Raw genomic sequence first — 24,485 nt, forward strand, 5'->3', positions numbered from 1 at the left:
AAAGCAAGCCTGGATCCTGTAAAAACATTAAACAAGTGTTACAGGACACAAACAGCCACCACCTCCTCGTTTCCCATGTTTAATCGCTTGGAATTTTATTTTCTTCCATTAAAGAATTCAAAAACACTCCATCAACGTTCTGCGGATTTTCTTCAGCAGACCAAAGTGTTTAAATCTGTTGGTTTGTTTTTGTCTCGGACAGTAAACAGGTTGTGGGAAAAGCACACAGCAGGGAGGGTGTGGACTCACGAGAGATGCTCCCTAAACATTTTTCTCATCCTCATCCAGCCAGTGATCTCCCATAGCAAAGAAAGAAAATGCTATTTTTATGGCATGCCTTCCTGAACGCAGTACGAATCATTTTAGCTGCTTCTAAGATTTTTCTAAGAGTTTTTGTAGGAGGCCTTCACTAGTGTAGGAGTAAAAGACAGTGACGCCATTACAGGAAAGTAATCAACAGTGCGATAGTGTCATTAAGTATAGAGAGGACTTTCACACTGGCAGTTTATTCTTAATCTTAATCATGTGGACCGGGAAGCTCAACGTGATACCGAAAGTGAGATCTGTAGGAGGTGAAGTGGATTCAGTTGTACAGGAAATGTGCTGCGATTCCTGTCAATATGAACAGAACTTGTACTTTGGTTCTGACTTGTACAGGAAGTTAAGTAACCTGCACATGTGTACTAATGATGACATCACTAGTGTATCATAAGTGGCAGAGGAACACTGTGGGTCACAGAAGAGATGAGATTCCTTACTGCATATAATAGCACCAAAATAACAAAAAATAACAAAAGATATGGTGAGTCTCTTTGTGATGATGTAACATTAACACAAATACACCAGAGTCTAATAGAATCGAGTGAGTCTGAAACCGGACTGAAGCTGCAGAGGCTCAGGGACACAGCACAGGAAACATGGCTAGTGTGTAAGCCACCTTAATTACTGTTACAGTTAAGTTGATTACTTTCCTATAACAGCACATCCTGCAGTGTTTTATTCCTCTTATACCACTACAGTTAGCCAGTTATTGAAACAACACATTGTATTTTTTATCCATTTATAACTACTTTTAATGTCCATAAAACCAATTACTTCTGGTTAAATTACTGTATAAAAGCTAGAAAATGTACTCCTCATACCAGCCTCCATGATTCTCCGGTTTGGAGAGAAAACGTCTTTCTGAACCTAACGAATCAACTCATTCTGACCAATCAGATTGAAGAATTCGGCACTGTGGTATAGTTCTATAGTGACTGGCTGCATGATTCTAAAAAAATTTCTACAATTTTGATGCAACATTTTGCATATGCTTAGGAACAGTTGCAGTAATATTTTGTTAGTCTTTTTTTTGTGTAGCAGATACCTTTAAAATGTTTAATTACAATGTTATTAACACCTGTAGGATTTTAGACTGCATGTGTAATAAAGTGTCGCTAAGCTGGATTGTTGCTAGATTTTAACAGCATTTATTTAGGCCAGGGTAAGGTTATGTGCATCCCCTGGAGCAATCCAGTCCATTGTGGCCGATGCCGATTGTCAGCAAATTCCTCGGCCATGTTCTCTCTGCTTGTGGACACACACAGTTAAAGGTCGTACCCTGTGAAACCAGACAAATTGGTGGTGGGCTGATTTTCACATTTTGATCTTTTGTAAAAGCACCACCGCTTCTAATTGAATGTCTATGTGTGTGTGTGTGTGGACTCGGCCAATGTGGTTTTAATCGAGGCAACATGTTTCTCATTTGCAGTTCACCGCAAGAGAAAGGCATCCTATACCCTTAAACTCAACATTTCATGCTCTTATATACAACACTTTGTAAACAATTATTATATTATTAACAAGACATGACACATTTTCACTAACTGCAAAGCAGTTTATAGCATTAGTCTATTAATTGTATGGCTATTTTTAATAATACTACTAATAATAACTTAATAATAATCGACTTTTATTTCAGGTATCTATTCATTTCATGTCTAAGCAGTGATTTATTTAAGACTATCCAAGATTTTCATTCATAGCACAGATGTTCACGCTTGTTATATTTGCCCACCTGTGTACAACGTCCTCCGTTAACGTTAGGAAATGTTCCAGCAGTTCCTTTGCTTTGAATAGAACTGTAATAGTAGTAGTAGTAGTAGTGATATAGAGAGCTGTATTGCACTCAGCTATAAATACCACGTCATGAGTGTAAATCATGTTGACTGTGGAGAATGTAAAAGACACTGTTTACTGTAAGCTAACGTTTATCCCCATCCAGTGGAATTTATGACCCTGGGATGGCAGAATTACTGATTCTGTACTGCTGTAGTGCAGATTTATTTTTATGTATTCAAAACTGTGAAGGATTCCTTTGGGATACTGTGTCCACCCTCTTATTTGGTGCAGAGTATCATATCTCTGCATCTGTACTCAGTGCAATCCTGTTTCGAAAGAACTTTATCTATGAGGATATCTTGAGCAAGCCAATGAAAATTCTCTTCAGGAACATTTAGCCTTCTTACAAGCTAGATCTGTCCTTACACATAAATCCTCATTGGGTTTTCTTTACAATATTACTTTGTTTTTGCTGCATGGTGAGAGTTCTCAGTCTGTTTCCTTTAGCTTGGCAGCCCCGTTAATGCTAAACGCCAAAGAAAAGGTTTGTCATGGATGTAGTGTGCACCAGTGCAGGAGTGAAATCTCCTCTCAGTGGGACTGAGCTGCTTTCCTAAGCGTACGCCGAGCTCGAGCTTAACTCTGGTCGTCCACATGAAAAGCAGACAGGAAGCTGCTATTTAAGACCACGCTGGAGTAAATAGAGAAACGACTCGTAAACATAATTAGCCGAATTCAAAGGGTGTGTGCTATAGAAAGAAAGCGTGTGTTTTCAGTCCCACCGGGATGCACAGAGAACATTTCTAACTACACCACAGCTCGTACTGGTCTTACAGCAGGCTAAAAGTATCTCGATGCAAGAGATTGAAAAGGTTTTGGAAACGTTTATGATTTATATAATGGTATTGTTTTCCAGGATAAACTAGCTGTAATAAAACATGGCCTGCTATTACGCAATCATTGAACTTGGCAGAGGATTGGAGTGAACTTCATTCTGGCTCAGAGATGCCCAGGGTGGAGCTGCGAGGACAATCAGAAGCCCAGTCTTTCCAGTTAGACAAAAGTCAGCACATATTGGGGAAAGTCCCATCACTGGACTGTGGGAATGGATCTGTCCAGCTGTGAGATTTAAGTAAATGCTAGTGTTTATAGGAACCCAAAGAGTCAGAGCTGCTTTTAGACTGAGGAAGTAGTGGTCAGTGCTTTGTGTAAGTGTTAGCTAAGATTATACCCTGGAGGAACAATATAGAGGCAAGAGGGTTCATTTTGACTTATGACCCCGTGTTTGGATTCCAAATAAACATAATAAAACACGTTTGGGTTCGCTCAGTGTTTTCTTCTACGTTACATAAAACAGACAATTGTGTGGCAATCGAGTTAACACAAACCGACACTGTTCTTCGCGTTTCTCGGCTTACCGTGATGTTGAAATCCTGTGATCTCACCATTTGGAGCAAATCAGAATATTTACTAAAAAGCAGTGTCATTGTTATAAGCTATCAGTTTACATTTTGTAGAAAACCACACACTGAGTCAGCTGCTCTGTGCTGTTTTCTCTGCTAATCCTGCATAGATTTTTATGGATTTGATTTGAGATAAAAAACACCACACTGCACCATTAGTGCTTGACACTGAGGTGGGACCTTCTAGAAGACATCTATTCAGGGTTGCCAGATCTCACAAACCACAAAAAAAGGATCTGAAACAGAGCAAAACATTCAGGCAAAAGAGAAACATGGATTTCTTCATTTTCTTGTTCCACGAGTGAGACAAACAAGGTCACAGTGGACATGCACAAGCATTTCTGATTTGCAAGATCCCCAGTTTTGTCATCATCTGGTACTCTCCAAAACCACTCCAAAAATAGCCATTCCATCTCCCAATCAATGCAATATGTATGAAATATGTCAAAGATACATCATCTGCACTTACACTTTCACTTTGTTTGACATAGCTTATGATATGACTTCATTCTTAATTTAATTTCATTTAAACTAGCCTTAAATAAGCCATCCCCAAAAGTTAGCTCGATTTGGAATAAAAACACCACCATGGCAACCCTGTTTTTAGTGTAACTTTCATATACTTTTACTTGGAAAACCAAACCAACGGTTGTACGTTACTACATTGCATTTTCTTACCCAAGTGAGAACAAAAAAAAACACACTTAAATATTTTTCTAGTGCCCAATATCAAGTATAGAATCAGATTTTTTCAGTTGAAGAACAGGATTGTGTTTATTTTATCAGTTTATTTCATCCGTTTAGTGTTGCCAAATGCCAAATATGAGCTGGCTCTTCCCAGTTCCAGCCCTTGATGACTTGAGACTTGTCGGGACTGGTCGTGTCCTATTTTCTTCCATTCAGAGCCTTGAAGAACTAGACTATAAAACATAGTTTATGCATTTGGCAATAAAGGCAATGACTGCATTACTCACTGTGTATAAATCCAACAGTAAAAGTTAATGGCACTCCTGTATGGTCGGTGCTTATGAAGCAGGATTGTGGCACTGCACTAAATAAATCATATACAGGTCAGCCATGTTTCATCTCGTAAATGAGTGAAGTAAATGTATGCATTTGAATTTCACATTATCCTTATCTTTCTCTCTTTCTGTCTTTTCTCTGTAGGTGTGCTGTCCCTGCCGGCGTATTTCAGCCCGTACACCGAGGGCCAGCAGGCCGGAGTGGAGAGCAGAGAGGATGCGTACGCCCAGCTTGAGCTGCGTACACTGGAGCAGTCTTTACTGGCCACCTGTGTAGGCAGCATCTCTGAACTAAGTGAGTTTTAAACCTTTTCTAGTAACATTTAAAGTTCACAAAGCTACTTCGCTTCTATTATCACTTGGGTCTTGAAGACATGTCCAAACAAATGTAGCTTGTCATGTTACAGAGAAAGTACTGCACTCAAACTCCTCTATCCTGAACACTTTACTGCGTCTATCTATCTATCTATCTATCTATCTATCTATCTATCTATCTATCTATCTATCTATCTATCTATCTATCTATCTATCTATCTATCTATCTGTCTGTCTGTCTATCTATCTATCTATCTATCTATCTATCTATCTATCTATCTATCTATCTATCTGGTTCCAAAATAAAATGCCTTACTAGTCCCACTGCTTCATTCTATATCTTCATTCTTCATACTATATTCCTGTGCTCCCTTTAGCCTGAGTTAAGGAGGAGTTTCAGCATTTAAATATATATATATATATATGTATATGAAAATACAGTACATGTTGATAGAATTAACTATAACACAACATGAATTAAGTGGTGACACTTGAGACTCCTTACAAAAATACTAAATGGGGAAGTGGTAGCTCAAGTGGTCAAAAGCCTCTGGGTCGCTGATTGAAAGATTGGGGTTCAACCCTAAAACCCACCCTGCGCTCTGACCCCAACCCCCAAAGATGGGATATACAAAGAAAGAATTTCACTATGCAATAATGTATATGTGACAAATAAAGACTACTTAACCTAAATAAACATCTGCTCAAAGAACAACTGGAGTTTTTTTCTCCAGTCTCTGTGTAAGGTATTAAAGAAAGGATACCTCCTTAATGAATACCAGTGATTCAAAACTGTTATACCAAACAAAATGAAGATTAGAGCTGTGAATTCAAGCTGAAACAACAAAGAGCCAAACCATTAAAGAGAATTTCAGAGTCTGTGTTTATGTCTGTTTGCATTTCCCCGTTCATCCTCCTTTGTCTCGTCTCTTCCTTCTGTCATGGTGATGTTTTACGAATCTGAGCTCTGGCAGCAGGGACCTGGAACATTAAAAAAACATCATTATAGGATATTTATACAATATATAGGATCATTATACAATAAGGTTTCTCACTACGGTGGGAGTGTTTATTCACGTAGTGTCTGAGTTTCTGCTTCATAGCTTAAGCTGCTGTTATGTTTTGACTGATGCAAAGCAGCAGTGAGCTCATGCTTGAAATGTGCAGAGGGCAGTTAACCGGTTGTTGTTTTTTTGCGCTGGAGTGAATGTGGGAAAGGTGATAACATGAATGTTATTTATCTTTCCAGGCAGATTATCCTATTATTCCTCCCTCCTGGCAAACACTCCTCATGTCAGTTCCTTAGAAGGAGGATAGAGATGTGTTTGCTGTCTAAACATTGAGCTGGAGGAGATAAAAAGGGAGAAAGGCAGGGGGGATGTTTGGGTGCATGTGAATGAACGATGAAAAACTCTCAGACTCCAGGAGAGATCAGGTTCTACTAGCAAAATTTGGTGAAGTGTGTTGAGCCTGGGAAGAGCCACTGTTAAGTGATCAGTGCGACAGGAAGTCCTGAGTGCTGCAGAGCTGGATAGAAGGTAAAGGTTAGGATAGGAGAAGTCAGGGTCAAAGCGTCTAATCTTACCTGTCTTCACATCCTCAGACCTAAATGTGTGTTTTCTAACATTGTGTGTGTGCTTTAGTTTGTTTGTGAAGGTTGTTTTTTTATGGTTGTTCATAGCAATTTATTGTAAATAACATGATGAAAAAAGCTCTCAAATCTGATTGGTCAGAAGGGGTTGATTAGTTTTCTATAACAGTGGGTCTGACAGTAGTTACAGGCAGTATGTTTATATTCATGAGCTAATTCTAATGTGATATGATTTTTATAGTACCAGCTGAATCACGAAGTTCACAGTGGAAGCTGCACATGATCAAGCTTAATAAAAAAACTATATGACATTAAAATACAGAGAAAATGTCACTAACCTCTTCTTAGCACTTTTCCTATATCAAGAAACACAAGAACCTTTGGTACCGTTAACTTAAATGCAACTAAAATTAAATAAATTTATTTATTTATTATATCGTAGGTGGCATAACACGTCCCCTGAAAATGTTACTCCAGCTACTTTATTCTTTACATTAACAAAATTATAAAAACATCATCTCCTCCCAGTGGATTAAGACTCTGTCTGATGCCCAGTTATTTCCCGATTTGGCTGCCCTACCTGTCTGTGGCTATTTACTCAGCGTTCCACAGGAAAAGGCTCAAGCTTACTGATGTTAGGGCTCTATTTCCTCCTGCAAAACGTGAGGACACTCTGCTGTTTGTACCTGCACACAAGAGCACATTCATCTGAGCGAACAGTACAGAAGCACAGGAGAGTCTGTGAGGCTGGGTGAAAGCACTCCTTGTGATGGCTTTCAGTGGTCTGCCCTGGCACCATCTACACACACACACACATGCTCCGGGCAGTACTAGGCAGCATTGCCTGGGGCAGTGGCATACAGTGGAGCATCTGTAGAGTCTCGGCCACCTCGGTGCCAAACATCGCATGCTGGAATCCAGTATAATCTCTAACACAAGTTTGTGATGATTCAGCTTTGTATCTTCTTTTGCTGCACAGAACTAAAAGTTATATTTAGATACATCATGCTTTTTTATTCTTATTCTTTTTATTCCTACCTTACTGGAATTTTTTAAGTGATATTTTGTTAGCTCTTTTTATAGCAAACTTTACCATATTAACATCTACTTGGATCTTTTTTATTTATTCATTCATCTTCTGACTTTATCCTGGATCTATACCCGGAGCACTTATTTCCTGGACGGGACACCAGGCCATCACAGGACTGCCTCGATTTCAGAATTGATTCCCATACGTCTGTTAATCTACAGCTTCAGTGTTCTATTTGAGATGACACTTTCCTTGTACCTGTACAGTGTGTAGTACATCATTTGGGATACAGCATGTTATAATGGAGTTACTTGCTTATTCACTGGCTGTACCTCAACACTCTGCAGAGTTCATGATTCTAACAAAGTCTGAGCATACAGCAGTCCCAAAATAAACCAGAAAAGATTGCAGTGATGATTAGAAATAATTTAACAAGAAATTTATGATGCCTGATTAAATATAAACGTATCGCTTAACCCCACAGCAGCTGTGAATCAAAGCCTTTAAAATGAATCAGATACGGATAAATAATTACGAGATTAAGAGACAACAATGTAATTGATTTCCGCATAGATTTAAAGTATACAGGCAATTCTAGTCAACATCTTGCACCATTCTGTTGTATGTTAATGTTTTGTTGCTTGGTGAGACAGCTGGGACAGGAAATACCTCACATTTTAACTGGTATTACGTCTGAGCCAAAGAATTGATCTAATATGGTCGAACTGAGGAAATACAGCAGGCCCTATTGCTTTATAATTCCTCCGGGAGCCTTATAAAGGCCACCTTATGACACAAAGAAGCTCCTTAAGCTACAAGTGGGGTCTTCAGGCTCCTAATGGACGGTCCCGCCTTCTCCCAACCCACACACTCAGGTCACAAAATAAGCATGGGATAATTACCTCAAACTATTGTTACTCATTCTCACATACGGACCAGACGGCCCACAGCGTCTGCGCACGGGAAACTACGTGTGTTGTAGCCTAGCACTCATTAATTGCATCTTTTGTGTTTCTTGATCTATAAAAATGCTTTTCATGGTCCATCTGTGGTTCCTTAACCAGGTCCTGATTTACTGCCTGTAAGATTTACTGTCTCACAGAGCTCAAACACTCATCCTCTGTCCTAATGAGCGGTACGGTGCAGAGCTGTAAAAAAAAAAAAAAAAAAAAAAAACCAACTAATTTTCCATTTGAGTTTTTTTCCAAATGCTAATGCAGGAATTTGGATGTGGACTCAAACAGTATGCAGAGTGAGGAGAGGAAATTAACCTTGGGTGTGTGCAGTTGGCTCTGATCTGAACGTTATGGAAGAAAACCTTTCTCTTTTGCATGTCTGCTGGGTTGATTTTAAAGCCCACTATGAAGTAACTTCATAGCTTTAGTGTGTATTGCGAAGAGTTCAATGTCAGGCTCGTTGTCTTAGGTTTCACGTCATGCTTATTGAATCATTTCTGATTAGATTGAGAGGCTAATTTTACATACCTAACCTGTTCCGCTCGATGCAATCAGATTTCAGTAATCAGTGTGGTGGGACAACTGGAAGGTGCACAACACTTAGCCTTATTTGGATTTGTTCCTTTTTATCTAATCACCATGTCCTGGCACTTACTCAATTCTGAAGCACTAGTCCATATTTAGCTTGCGGTCAGATAAAGAGCTGTGGTCCATCCGGCTGTTATTCGGTTATCATTATGTATTAGGTGAAAACAGACAGGCTTAATGAACTAAAGTCAGCTACAGCGATGAATGCCCTTGTCCAGAAATATCCTAAAGATACAGTGTATATCGGTGTATACAGCCATTTATACATTTATACATCCATGTATAAGCTGTGCACGCACTTTGGGTTAAACTGGAACAAATCCTAGAACTTGTATATAGTATATAGTTTCAAGTTTACTCTGAATAATATCTTAAATACCCTGTAAACCTCATAGTCATATATTATATGATTACTTTATTTTAAATATTGAATTTTAAATAACAAACTCTAACTAATTCTCCAAGGTAATAATATAGCCTGTTTTAATTACTGTAAGAAACGATGATTTGAACTTTTACTTTAGTAGAAAGTGCACAAAAAAGTGCCATTTTCTCATCTCCCAACAAAAAGTTGTTTAGCGAAAGGAAAACAACAATATATTGCCAAAATTGAGAAAGAATTGTCATAAAAAAACCAAAAAATCTGGGTTTGGGATCATTTTGGAAATTTCCTTGTTTTCCCATTGTGCACCAGGGCCTCCCACTCCCATTTCTGTTCTGGTTAAAACCAGTTTGCACTGTTCTATGAAGGGAGTAGTTCACGGCATGGGAAGATAAGTCCTTACCATGAAAATAAAGAAAGTTTTTTTCTGGCTATTTTGAGCCTGTAAACAAACCCACAACTAACTTCTGATGCTGCAGATACTAAACTATCCTAAAGAAGACTTTATATAAAGAAGATTATAAACGTTTTAGCTGTGCTAGCACAATTGCAGAAGAATTTTCTAATATTCGATAAGCCTTATAACATTTACATTTCTACCATTTGGCAGACGCCCTTATCTCATTTTTATACAACTGAGCAATTGAGGGTTATGGGCCTTGCTCAAGGGTCCAACAGTGGCAGCTGGGACTCAAACTCACGACCATTATAAAATGAATATAAAATAGGATTAGCAAAAAAACATGAAATTGACTGATGGTTGCTGATAATGGGCCACTCTGTGACAACGATCTTTCTGTAAAAATCATCTGATTCATTTTCTGCTTTTGAAATGGATTAAAGAGGGTTTTTCTTTGAAAAACCAGAAAGTTTCCAAGTGACCCCACACTTTTAAACAGTGGTGTAAGTAGAAAATCGGGCTTCTAATACAGGTACAGTATAGACTACATACATGTTATGTTCACCTTGGTTTGGATAAACATAAAACATTCATTTTGCAATTAAAAAAAGAAGCATAGCCGGTATGCTTGGAATGTTGAACGTGTACACATGTACATCACTTATCCCATGCGAATAGATCATAGCTACTACACACATCCTCCGGCAACATTACTTAACAGACATATGTCTGGAAATCTTAAACCACCCGAATAGTCCTTTAGACAAGAGAAACTGTCACACTTTTGTTGAAAGCTTATCGTGGGAACTAATGTCGAAAAGTAAAATAATACTTTACTTAGCAACGTGTGTGATCCCACGTGTATTTAAGTACTTTACAAAAATATGTACTGTAGTCTCTAACATGATGTACCATGGTGTATATCAGAATCGATGCGAACAGTTTTGAACTCAAGTGAACAGCTGATATCTTTAGCCAGATAGACTTCCTCTTAAAACTAGGATAGATTTCCTGGTTACAGATTTTGCAATATAGTACACAGTTATAGAAGGGAAATATTTATGATCACACTCTATGGTGTCACCCAGATGAGGATGGATTCCCTTTTGACTCTGGTTCCTCTTAAGTTTTCTTCCTCATATCATCTCCAGTAGTTTATCCTAAGCACCACTGTCAATGTCCATGTTTAATAGTGGTATACAAATCAAACTGAATTGAAAATGACCTGTAAATATAATGTATTATTGACATAAATGGATGAACCTGTAGTATATTTAAATAGTTTGTGAATGACACACTGACATGTGTGTATTATTTATGATGTCCCAGATATGTGACTATATTCTGTTCCCTCTCATCAGGTGACCTGGTGTCACGGGCTATGCACCACATGCAGCGCCTGGGCTCGGTGCGGGTCGGAGCCAGTCCGGCTCGCCATGTCCGCCAGCAGCACGTCTCCTGGTCTCCAGATGCCTTACACACACTCTACTACTTCCTGCGCTGCCCTCAGATGGAGTCCATGGAGAATCCCAACCTGGAGCCACCCAGAATGGCCCTGAGCAAAGAGAGGTAGGTCCCAGAGCACCTCTTCCCCTTTAGGCTGCACTAATTAACACCTGATGGCTCTATTCATATGCATGTGAAGTGGGAGAAACCACATAGCCTGAAGGAGATTTTAGAGATGGTAATGATATAGTGGAGCTGTGAAGAGCTCCTTAATTCCTCATCTCTGTGCCTTTGTTGTGGGACTTCATTCAATTATGAGATTAGTGGGGTTCTCTCTGAGGTGGTTTGCTGTAACACTCGGGTGGAAAATACGGTAGGTACAGAGGACGTCCCGTACGCAGAGAAACCTGCACTCATTCACTCAGCTCAAGGCAACACATACTTTTCAGCATTTATAGTGCATCATAAGCCTGATTTGAGGTGTAATTTTTATTTTTTGGCAAATCCTAATTAGTATGACTGAAGCCCCGCCTACAACATTTCCTATTGGCTGATGCATGGACATGGCAGAGTACATGCCATCAGAACTCAGTTCAGTTCAAACATGTGACTGGACAATAGAGTGAAATTGTGCAGGAATTAATTCATGTTGTCCATCAAACAGTTATTCTTATTGAAATCGATGGAAAAGGGGGTGTGTTATTGTTCTTGTGCTTGGTCACCGTGAGCTAAATACGCTAACAATACTTTCCTGTCAGAATCAATCAGACGATTCAAATATATTTGTCACATACAGAGACATACAAATACAATACATTATATTACAATACAATACAATACAGTGACTCATATAAAATTAGTTTCATGTGAAATGATTTCGGTTCATGTAAAAGCCTGTAGCTCCCCCCACTCTGCCTCCTATTGGCTGATGCATTGCCAAGCGTTTGTATTGTTTGTAAAGTTCACTTCTGGTAAACGTTTTATTTAATGGAGTGAAATCAGCACGCGTCGGTGCATGTTATCTGTCAGCACATTGTACTCATTGAAAATAAACACAAGAAACATTTGTGTGTGCAGCATAATGCTGTAAGGAAAAGAGCAGCACAAGCGCTGAAAGCAGGTAAACTCGACGTAACCCTTTCCACAGATTCTTTGGACGTTTGCTCTGGGATTTTTAAAGAGGAGCAACAAAAGGATCACGGATGGTAATGTCAAGCCAAAGAGGAGGCCCTACAGCAGATTGTGCCTCATCTGCTCTTTTTACCTTAAGAGAAGAGGCAAAAGGTTTTCATCCCTGAACACAATGGTAGAGCTCTTCCCCAAAAAAAGCTGGGATTAACCTGTCAGCAGCAGAACAGCTTAATGACTCCAGATTACTACAATAGAGAGGCTCCAGATGGTGTACATTTCTTGTCATTTGTACCTCACTCTAAACCCCAAATCCTAACTCTAATTACAAAGCATTTTGCACTAAAGCTCACGCCATTGCCGAACCTAAATCCAAACGGAATCGCTAAAGCAGTGTGCACACATTCACCTTCCTCATGTATGATTACACCAGGTGCCTGATCACCGACTGCTCAAGACTGTGATCCTTTGATGGCCTTGATGATGACTGTTAGCATTTGCTTGCTGTTTGTTAACGACTAAGACACTGTACACACACACTCGCGCACACACACACACGCACACACACACACACACATGTAATGTATGATAATTGGGCTCAGGCCAGAGCATAACATGTGTTAGCTGCAGCCGGCTGTGCAGCAACCGCAATCTAAACAACAAACTTTAGTGGAAAACAACAAAGGTGCGGCGGCAGCCCGATTCAAAGAGCTCAACATCTTCGTGATAACTGAACCACCATCACCAGGAAAGATTTACAGCAAAGCTGCTGCTGTGTGTGTGTGTATGTGTGTGTGTGTGTGTGTGTGTGTGGTAGTAGAATAAAAAGCAGCCGGTTCCCCAGCCCTGGCAGTACCTCAACTTAGCCTGGCTCCATATTCCAGATTCCCCTGTGTGCTTCTAGTGCTATTAAAAAAGGTATTAAAGCTTTGTTTGAAACTCAACCCAGCCTCTCTCTCTCTCTCTCTCTCTCTCTCTCTCTGTCTCTCTCTGGCACGCTGTGTGGTCCTGACACAGCTCAGTAATTGTAACGCCACTGTTCAGTGTCTTTCTGTCATACTCTGAGGTTCCTGTGACACACAGATTTTTACAACAGCCAAAGGCAGAGTGCATGTCTGTTATCGACAGGAGGGAGGGTGAGACAGAAAAAAAAAAGAAAAGGGCAGACAGAGAGGGGTCAGGGGGGTGAAGAGGAGCTCTTGGTGCTAAGTGTCAATGGCTGAATGAGAGCCTGAAATTAATAGATGACACACTGACCCCTGGTCTGCCTCTAAAGATGTACAGCTCACACATGCTGACTGCTGACAGAGCGCTGACCGAGTCGAACATCTTTATCAGCTCTCCATAAATACATAAGCGTTTATCTGATATTAAACAATCATATTCACACTGAAAACACTTCTCAAGCATTTGGAGTGAATCTTATACCAGTGAAAGCAGTGTTGCAGTTCACATCATTTGACTCTTGTGAGTGAAGCGTGTGTGTGTAACTACATAAACATCCATTCAGATCCCACACTTTCAGTATGATGTAAGCTGTATGGAAATCCAGGATGTGTAATAACGCTTGTTGTACAGCTTGTTGATCACGTTTGTACAGCAGCGGTTTCTTCATCGCTCTAATTTTTGAAAGTTTTGAAGTGTATTTCAGAGAAATATACTGAAACACTCAGTTCTGTCAAACTCAGTCTCAGTATCTGCCCAATGATGGCCTGAAGCGTACGATTAGTGTCAGTTCAGACTTAATTCCTATTCTAAAGGGATCCAGTGCTGTGTTTTTACTCCATGTTTTGGATATGTGTGTTTGGATATTGTGACACTTTCCTGGGTTGGGTCAGGAACGAGGAGACGAGAGGCAGGCTTGGAACAACTCAAACAGGCCTTCTTTAATTTTGCCTTTCAGCGATTTTATTTTAGTTTGCAGACACACACGGCTCTGTGCTTTTCAGTTCTCTCTCTCTCTCTCTCTCTCTCTCTCTCTCTTTCTCTCTCACTCTCTCTTTCTTCATTTTTAGTTGTTTCTCTCTCTTACTTTCTTGCTCTTTCTCTGTCTCTCTCTTTGCGCTCTCTCTCTCTCTCTCTCACTTACTGTTGACACGCCTGGAGACACAAAGACACCTAATTAACCTCAGTCTAATAAGACACAGGTGAGAACCATCACGAGTTTCCTGCCGGTTCGACCCGTCTCCACTCTGCCTTTCAGTCACGTAGCTGATACAGGATCACCTTAAGCTCATCGTTAGCTGAACGACACCAATCAATCTCCAGAAACCACTTTGAATCCAGAGCCAGTTTCTGGGAACAGCTGGGTGCGGGGCAGGGATACACCCTGGATTGGGCACATGCTCACGTCCACACATTCATTCACACCTAGACCAACTGAGTGTATCCAATCCACCTAGCAGCATGTTTTAGGAGGTGGAAGGAAAGCAGAGAGCCGAGAGTAAAGCCATGCAGACACGGCAGAGCACGCGAAAGTGCACGCAGACAGTAATCTGAGCTCAGTATCAAACCAGGAACCCTGGAGCTGTGAGATGGCAGCATTACCCACTGCACCACCATGCAGTACATCAACTTATACATTACAACCTGACAGGTACGAAGAAAAATAATCCTTAACACTTTTTTTGAATAAGTCATTTGAGATCAACAGCATCATTAAGAAGTCCAGATACACAGCATTCCAACAGTCGTTCTGTAATGATGGCAGTGTAGACATCAGTCTGATACGAGCTAATCGACAGCTGGGTGCTATTTATGACATCCAGCATTTGCTCTCAGTTACATTACACATGTAGAAGTTACAAAACCCTGATGATGAAATTTGAGAGCAGATATTTACTCAGGACCCAAGAATATATTTCGGCTTTGTGCCAATCCAAGGAGAGAGAAATACACTGAATAGGATCAAGGCATTTGTGTATGAGAGGCCCTTGTTCTGAAAGCTGTAGCTCGTGTGGAGAAGCACGCCTCATGCTTCAGGAACGTCTGAGAGAATAAACTCAAAGAAGCTTCGTCAGCAGTGAAGGCTCTCGCTGAACAACTTTTTTTTTTTCAGAGCTGTTTGTGTCTAGCCTTAACTTTAAGCAAATAATCGACGCTTCTCTGTCGAAAAATAACAGAAGGATTAATCCTCATGTTTTGCCAAACCACATGAAATTTAAGAGCGCGAGGGGAAAAAGGGGAAGTCGAGAGCTGTGAAAGCAGCTGGAGTTTTCTGCTAGAAACATGTGACTCGAAGCTGTTATAGCACGTTATAAACATCCAGCGAGCATGCAGAGCATGTGGTCTCTGTGGCTCAGGTCTAATCACAGTCACACATCTGAAGTGTGACCTGCTCCCGACTACACAGCCCCATTACCCACGCATCGTGTGAGTGCAGGAGAGGCTAATTAGCATGGAGCATTCTCCGGTTTCAGAGCCCTGTGCTCGACCAGGCTTTGATGTGGCCCACGGAACCGACTCAGCTTTCAAGGCGTTGAACTTGAGCGCTAGAATCAGATGCGAGGGTCGCAGTTGAGGTGTGACCCAGAGCCTGAGTGAGCGAGAGCACCAGGGGCCCACGTACGGCCGGCGTGTATAGCATTGTAGCCCTGTGGCAAGTGAACAAAGCAAAGGTTAGAAGTGTTTGGAAGAGCTCGAGTTTCACACTGCTTGAGTTTCATTCAGATAGGAGCAGGTCACAAGAGTGGACTATCCATCAAAAGTGTGTGTGTGTGTGTGTGTGATAGAGAGAGAGAGAGAGTGTGAAAGAGATTGTAAGTGTGTGAGAGAAAGTGTGTATCTGCATGTGTAAGAGAGAGTTTGTGTGAGAGAGAGAATGTGAGAGTGTGTGTGTGTGTGAGAGAGAGAGAGAGAGTGTGAGAGTGTAAGTGTGTGAGAGAAAGTGTGTATCTGCATGTGTAAGAGAGAGTGTGTGTGTGAGTGTGTGTGAGAAAGAGAGTATGTGAGAGTGTGTGTGTGTGTGTGAGAGAGAGAGAGAGTATGTGTGTGAAAGAGAGTGTAAGTGTGTGTGAGAGAAAGTGTGTATCTGCATGTGTAAGAGAGTGTGTGTGTGAGTGTTTGTGAGAGTGTGTGTGTGAGAGAGAGAGAGTATGTGTGTGTATGTGTATGTGTGTGTGTGTGTGTGTGCGTGTGTGTGTGTGAGAGAGAGAGAGAGAGAGTATGTGTGTTTGTGTGTGTATGTATGTCTGTGTGTGTGTGTGTGTGTGTGTGTGTGTGAGAGAGAGAGTTTGTGTTAGTGGAAGTGTGAGAAAGCCAAAGGTTTTAACATAGTAGCTTTATTGCACCAAAGCCAATTCCAGATTAGTTGTTTCCAAGCCTGAGAGCTTTTGAAGGATCAATAATCGCATTTAGAGATGGAAAAGCGCTAGTCCTCATTGGCAGGACGCCGGCTCGTTTTGGCCGATGGTTCCAGTAGTGCCTGTCGCTGTTTTCAATCTTTTACTCTCACACACAGATATACACACACAAGCGAACCATTGTGCTCTTTTCCAGATGATGCGGTCAAATTAGGAACCAATTTAAAACACACACAAGCCATCAACATGGCACGCACTGTATCTTCAGCACACACACTCACAGGTTTTGCATTAGTGAGAACTCAGCAGAGATCTGTGCAGAACATCTACAGGATCTTTTCACGTACATAATACAAGTCTGTCACATCAGCTCTTAAAATAGAGTAGACTCAGAGAAAACAGGTTAAATCTAGCTCTCTAAAAGCTTTATTTTCAGTAGGTTTCTTAGAAGTAATTCTTAATGTTTTTTTATTGATTTTTTCATGAAGAACACTAAAACATAGGGTTCCTCTATCACATTTAGAACTTATTTTGTGAGCAATATGATAAATATATCATCTTATGTTCCATTAGAAGATGCTGCTGAAAATGTAAGCAACCTTTACAAAAATCGGTTATTGAACACAGCGAAGAGTAAAAATAGATCATATGGTACAAACATTCACATCCATCTGTCCATCCATCCATCCATCCATCCATCCACCCATTCATCCATCCATCCATCCATCCACCCATTCATCTATCCATTCATCTATTTCTGTAGCACTTACTTTACACATGGTTATAGGAAGCTTGGAGTCTATCCCAGGGAACTCAGGGAATTTAGGGCACAGGGCAGTAGACACTTTGGACATACTATAGACAATTTAGAGATGGTCAGGATGTTGGACTGGGGATCAGAAAGCCATTCAAATCCCACCACTGCTACTACCCCGGGCCCTTGAGCAAGGCCCTTAACTTTCAACTTCTCATTTGTATAAAGTAAGTCACTCTGGATAAGGATGTCTGCCGAATGCTGACAATTTAGGAAACCAGATACCCAGAGGAAACCCCTGAAACACGAGGAGAACATGTAAACTCCACACACAGGCCAGATGTGGTAATCAAACCCCTTAGTCCCAGAGGTGTGAGGCAAATATATATATAAACTATTGAACCATTAAGCTACCGTTTCCCCAGTACAAACATATTCTAATAACAAGCTTATTGTGATGCAGTTTGTCAAGATGTAAGTATTATATCATCAGATTGCCCAGTCCTGCATTATACATGTGTACACATATGCAAGGTAACCGAAATGCAAAACCTAGCACAGGTCTAATGCTTCCTCATATTTCCTGTAAGAAAATCAGAAATGTTTATGCAAGACAACTTGTGCAAACATGTTGCACATTTCTCCAGCTTTTCTCTTTTGGGATCTTTTACACAATTCTTAAACTATTTCAACTTACACTTTGTCATTTCTGTTCTTTTTCCCCCCCAATATCTAAGCATAGTTTTCATGTGTCTCTGCATGTTATTTTCCTCCTCTGTTGTTGATAGGACTCATCTCCCTTGTGCATATTTACCTTCCTTAATGAGCACCTCGTTCCACCCTGTCTGCTTCATTTGCATATGTCTTGTTAGTCTGCCAGACTCCGTGAGCTGCCAGTGCTTTCTCATGTCCCTGCTGTCACACATCCTCCCTAAGAGCTAACCAATGTTGCATTCTTCATTATTTCATATTTTCATATTTCATATTGCATATATCATTATTTGATATGTTCGGATTAGGGAAAGGTGAAGTTCATGGTGTATCATGGCTGCTGTTACAGATCCAGCGCTAATCTAACACTCCTGAACTAGCCTTGAGTAGCCCTGGGGTTTTAGGACTCTGCAGGATGGCGGATGAGGAGCAACAGGGTTTGATCCAGATCTTCACTGAGGGATAAACCTGAAGTGATGAGCTACTGAGCACTGAGCTGGATAAAATATTACAAGGAAAATGCTTCACTCAGAATGAAGAATAATGCAGAGAATACGGCTCAGCACTGTGCTTGCACTCTGAGCAGTGTGGGTGAAGTATCCTTTTATAGTAGGCAGTAAATCGTACAATCTGTTCCAGAGTGAGAAAGTGTTTGCTGTGAAACCTCCACAGAAGCTATTTGTACACTCTCAGTTAGAACTAGAACCCCAGGCTAGTTTGGGTTGTATGTTTGAGCTCTGCAACTGATTGTTTTCACATTAAAAACACTGACCCCTTCTGCAGCAGTGGATAAATCAAATTCCTTATCTAGCCCACTGGGAAAGTAACCACTTCAATGTGTTACCCAGTCACAGGTTTTAGTTACCCAGAATTTTAACAGACTGCCTAAACACTGCTAGCTAAAGTGATATAACAACAAGTTAGCTAGTGAAGTGAATCAAGGAAGACTAATGTTTTGCACCTTCACTAAAAATCATTGGCAAAAAGCTAATATTCATTTCTCTAGGTGCGTCCCAAATCATCTACACACTATGCTATGCACTGCACTCTCTAGTGTATGAATTCATCATCTCCAATTAAACACCAGCTGATGGTATTGGCTCATTGGCTTAAACGAAATACTGTGAATTTCTGGGAACTGAAAAATAAATAGCTCAATGTGAGCTAATTTAAAAGAGATTCGTAAAACGTTTGGTGCATCAGAATTTCTTCAGCCATCTTGAAAATGTTTTCTCATCCAGCGTCAGCACCTGATAGCTCCGCCCCTCTTCTACTACTAAGAAAAGCTGAAAGGTGTCCAACTTTCCACACTTCATTTTTTTCGGTCATATAAATGCAGCATCCAGGTATTTCTTCTTGTTGGAAATTTCAGTGAGTATGTGATTTAGGATGAACTTTCTGTTATCGCTAGATCTGACGTATGTCTACGAGGTCACTGCTTGTTGTGCTAGCAGGACTTTATTTCCACATACCTGTGTGTCCACTTACTAATAAATCCTAATAGAAACATCTGTCCTCTCACCTTTTTTGACTAATATGTGTAGGGCAACTGCAAATTAAAATCTTTTTTAGCCTGTTTATGTTTTTGTTTGTCCTGCCAGGAAGGTGGCTGCAGGTTTATCTACCCTGCTTTTAGAAACATATGAAGAGGGTCATTCAAAGGTAAAATTGCTTTAAAGGATCCTGAAGGGAGCTCCAGAGATTCTTGGAAAATTGGCTGCACTTATAGATTTATAACTCTCAGTCCAGCGTAAAGCATATTAACAGTAGCTTTTTGTAATTGTAAATTGTATATGAAATGAACAAAACGTCCAAAAAGTAATGAAAACAGTAAAGTCTTCCAAGACATAGGGCATATTCATGGTCAGTTCAGAAAGGACCACAGCCAAAGACTCCCCCTGGTGGCATACAGACGCCACTGCGGTACTGAAGAGCTGAAAGGGAAGAATCTACACCACCTCACATACACAAAGGTTCACATCCAAACTACTCCAAAATAAAACAACGCGTCTTTCTAATCATGTATACATGTCAAGTTTGTATACGCTTCCCTCAAGTGTTTTCTTCCTTGTGGTGTTCTTTTATTTGACCCCGTTTCCATTCCATGTATATATGTTATGATGTTACACATCAAACTTTTCTTCCCAGCTCTTCACTGTTTCAAATCACAAGTCTTTAATAATCATACTGCTGGATTCACTTTCTCTCTGTGCACTCATCCTTTCAGCACGATACAGCCTATTCCAGCCAAATCCTGCTGTATTTAGACAGAAGTGTCCAGAAGAAGACACACACATGGAGAGTGTTTTTGCCAGTGACTGTGTGAGGAGTGTTAGCAGTAGCAGCTGTGAGTCTCAGGATGTGTGAAGGTGCTGAAAGACAAAGTCCATCCTGTAAAAGCCTGGACCCAGACTCCGTATACAAAGACCCAAGTTTTAAATATTAAGGTCTTATGGGCCAGACACAGATTAAAGGGGCGATCAGTGATTTTTTATTCAGAATGTTCTCCTGATAATCAAGATGCTTAAATAAAATAGATGCTGATATGAGAAACTCTGGTCATTGTGTCTCCCCAAACTTTAAAAAAGGGGTTCTATAAAAGTTCATTAAATTACCATTAAAAAATCATTTAATTTATTTTTAAGACTGTACATGGGTAAATAAACAACATCGATCCAGCCAATCAGGGCATATAGTTAGATGTAAATCTTCTGCCATTCATTTTGTGCACCTTAAGCTACACAGGAACTTGTGAAAAACGTTTCCTCACGAAGACTTTGGAGAGTTCAGCCATTTAAGTATACCGTATGTTCAGCACTGGTTTGAACTGGGATTCAAAACTCACAAGCGCAAGCTTTAAAGTCAAGCTCGTATCAATTCACGTGTGTGTCTGCCCCGATAATGTTCATTAGAAGATCCATAGTACAACCACTACAAGGCTCCATCTAGTACTTTAAAAGGTTCTTCAGTATGTCTTGTGGAATACAGAACCCTGTGAAAGGAAGTACAGCTCCTGGGAAGAGGAAGTAGTGCCCCTGTGAAGAGGAATTAGTGCCTCTGTGAAAAGGAAGTAGACCTCCATCTAAAGAACTTTTGAGGAACCCTTGAGTGTAGGACTGAGTCTACAAATGTTGCCCTGGACAAAGAAAGGAAGAGGAAGCATGCTGTATCCACTCACGTCATTGATACCGTACCAGTGCATTTATCTGTAATGTGCTTTGTTTGTTTCTTGCACAGGCCCTTCCTCCTGCTGCCACCTCTCATGGAGTGGATGCGTGTGGCCATCGTCCACGCCGAGCACCGCCGCAGCCTGTTAGTGGACAGCGACGACGTGCGACAGACAGCACGACAGCTACTGCCGGGGCTCGACTGCGAACCCCGACTGCTAAAGTAAGATCTCCACCTGCTCTCGCTCCATTTCACCTTTAAAATAATTGAGCGCAGGCTACACTGACATTTTCCTTATAATGAGCCCATATAAACATTTAACAGATGTAGTAAAATCGCCACACTTTAACTGGCACTGGAAAAGCCCAGGCAGGCGCAGCACAACATATGACCTCACTCCTGCTCTAGCGCTTACTTCGTTTCTGTATCAGTGGACAAAGACCATCTGCAAAACCCTCAGACTTTATACACCACACCCGCCTAGTGATTCAGACCGCAGGCTGATGTCAGGACCTTGGCCTGGCTTTTTTTTTTTAATGATTTGTTGCGTTTTAAGAAAAAAAACGCACTTTCATTCCGGTCATGAAACCACCTCCTACGCTTTCTTTCCCTTCAACTGGTTTTACATGCTGTCCTCCCTTTTTTCCCCACTCCTCCTCATATTTTCTCACTTACACTATCTTTATGTACTATAACTGACCCCAGTGCACTCTCTCTCCTCCACCCTTCATCTGTCATCTTCTCTCTCCAGGCCAGAGTGCTGTTTCACTTCCTTCAAACGGCTGGATGCCAAAGCCGCCACTGATAAGTTCCAGCTGGATCTGGGCTTTCGCATGCTCAACTGTGGCCGCACAGATCTAATAGGACAGGCCATCGAGCTGCTGGGGCCAGACGGAGTCAACAGTATGGACGATCAGGTATTACACACAAGGCATTTATAGACATTCCATTCCGAGAATTATGTTTCAAACGTGCTGACTATTGAGCTTTGACAACAACGTCCATCCAACTCGAGTCAGATTTCATACAGGTCTCCTTCTCCTGCTGTGTGTGTGATGCAGGGCATGACCCCACTCATGTACGCTTGCGCTGCTGGAGACGAGGCTCTGGTCCAGATGCTGATCGACGCCGGAGCCAACCCGGATGTAGCGGTGAGTGTGTCCACTGATGATGATCCGTTTCGATTGCGCCATAATCCGTGGTTTTACTACATGCCAGAAATGTTACTGCTCTCTTAAAACACTTCATAGCTACAGTGAAAAAGTTTGCATCCCCTTGAATCTCTTTTACTATTCATTTACAAAGAGTAAAGTTTTGTCCTGAAAAAAAAAAAACAATAAACCATTTAAAAAATGAATCTTTCAGCCATTATTGTTGCTTCGTGTCAGTTCAGGGGTTGAGCAACTGTGAAAAATTTGTCTATTTCTTCTCGTCTAATTGGAGAGGCTTGCTGCTGCTTTATGTAACATGGAGTATAAAGCTGTGTTTTCTTTCCACTAGGTGCCTGTGTGCTCTCCTAAACACCCCTCAGTCCACCCAGACAGCCGCCACTGGTCAGCGCTCACGTTTGCAGTGCTGCACGGACACATCTCTGTGGTAGAGGTGAGCCTGGGATTCATATTAACTAATCTAAACATGTTTAAGAAGAGATATAAAGCCGAATAAGAAGAGATATAGATATGAATAAGAACATGAATAAGGGGAGTTATAAACATGAATAAAGAGAGATATAAATATGAATAAGTAGAGATGAAGACATGAATAAGGAGAGGTATAAGCATGAATAAGGAGAGATGAAGACATGAATAAGGAGAGGTATAGGCATGAATAAGGAGAGATGAAGACATGAATAAGGAGAGGAATACACATGAATAAGGAGAGGTATAGACATGAATAAGGAGAGATGAAGACATGACTAAGGAGAGATATAGACAAGAATAAGGAGAGATGAAGACATGAATAAGGAGAGGTATAGGCATAAATAAGGAGAGATGAAGACATGAATAAGGAGAGGAATACACATGAATAAGGAGAGGCATAGACATGAATAAGGAGAGATGAAGACATGAATAAGGAGAGGTATAGGCATAAATAAGGAGAGATGAAGACATGAATAAGGAGAGGAATACACATGAATAAGGAGAGGCATAGACATGAATAAGGAGAGATGAAGACATGACTAAGGAGAGATATAGACAAGAATAAGGAGAGATGAAGACATGAATAAGGAGAGGTATAGGCATAAATAAGGAGAGATGAACACATGAATAAGGAGAGGAATACACATGAATAAGGAGAGGCATAGACATGAATAAGGAGAGATGAAGACATGACTAAGGAGAGATATAGACAAGAATAAGGAGAGATGAAGACATGAATAAGGAGAGGTATAGGCATAAATAAGGAGAGATGAAGACATGAATAAGGAGAGATATAGACAAGAATAAGGAGAGATGAAGACATGAATAAGGAGAGGTATAGGCATAAATAAGGAGAGATGAAGACATGAATAAGGAGAGGAATACACATGAATAAGGAGAGGTATAGACATGAATAAGGAGAGGAACACACAAGAATAAGGAGAGGAATACACATGAATAAGGAGAGGAACACACAAGAATAAGGAGAGGCATAGACATGACTAAGGAGAGATGAAGACATGAGTAAGGAGAGATATAGACATGAATAAGGAGAGATGAAGACATGACTAAGGAGAGGTATAGACATGAATAAAGAGAGGAATACACATGAATAAGGAGATTAATTGATTTTAAAAAGCAGTGTTGAAACATGAAAACATGGATCTTATGGATGATTTCTCACATTTATGCTTTTCTTGTACATTCTTAACTGTACATTTGTGTATCTCTGGTCAGCTCCTCCTGGACGCCGGGGCCAATGTGGAGGGAGCTGCAGTGCGTAATGGGCAGGAGAACTGTGCAGATACTCCTCTCCAGCTGGCGTCAGCAGCAGGTGTGTACCCCGGCCTCATTATACACTGGCACACCTTCCCATGCCCTGAGCCTTTGCACATTCCCCTGTCTCTTTCTCTCTCACTCGGGTCTCTCTCTGTGCCACTCTCGAGCTCATCTACTGCTGAGAGGCCAAAAATAGGCTCAGGGTGGCAGCC

At 40.8% G+C, this 24,485-nt stretch overlaps 1 protein-coding gene across 1 annotated transcript in view; it reads left to right on the plus strand.

The window, feature by feature from the left end:
- Nucleotides 1-24,485, plus strand: part of abtb2b (ankyrin repeat and BTB (POZ) domain containing 2b) — a 49,049-nt gene that overhangs the window by 18,959 nt on the left and 5,605 nt on the right. Inside the window, exons 2-8 of the mRNA XM_058408319.1 lie at nt 4,731-4,880; nt 11,209-11,416; nt 21,425-21,577; nt 22,107-22,272; nt 22,417-22,506; nt 22,856-22,957; nt 24,232-24,328. Of these exons, the coding sequence (XP_058264302.1) occupies nt 4,731-4,880; nt 11,209-11,416; nt 21,425-21,577; nt 22,107-22,272; nt 22,417-22,506; nt 22,856-22,957; nt 24,232-24,328 (966 nt within the window). The remainder of the gene's footprint in view (nt 1-4,730; nt 4,881-11,208; nt 11,417-21,424; nt 21,578-22,106; nt 22,273-22,416; nt 22,507-22,855; nt 22,958-24,231; nt 24,329-24,485) is intronic.

Source organism: Hemibagrus wyckioides, linkage group LG14 (assembly GCF_019097595.1).
Source record: "Hemibagrus wyckioides isolate EC202008001 linkage group LG14, SWU_Hwy_1.0, whole genome shotgun sequence".
NCBI classification, from domain to species: domain Eukaryota; kingdom Metazoa; phylum Chordata; class Actinopteri; order Siluriformes; family Bagridae; genus Hemibagrus; species Hemibagrus wyckioides.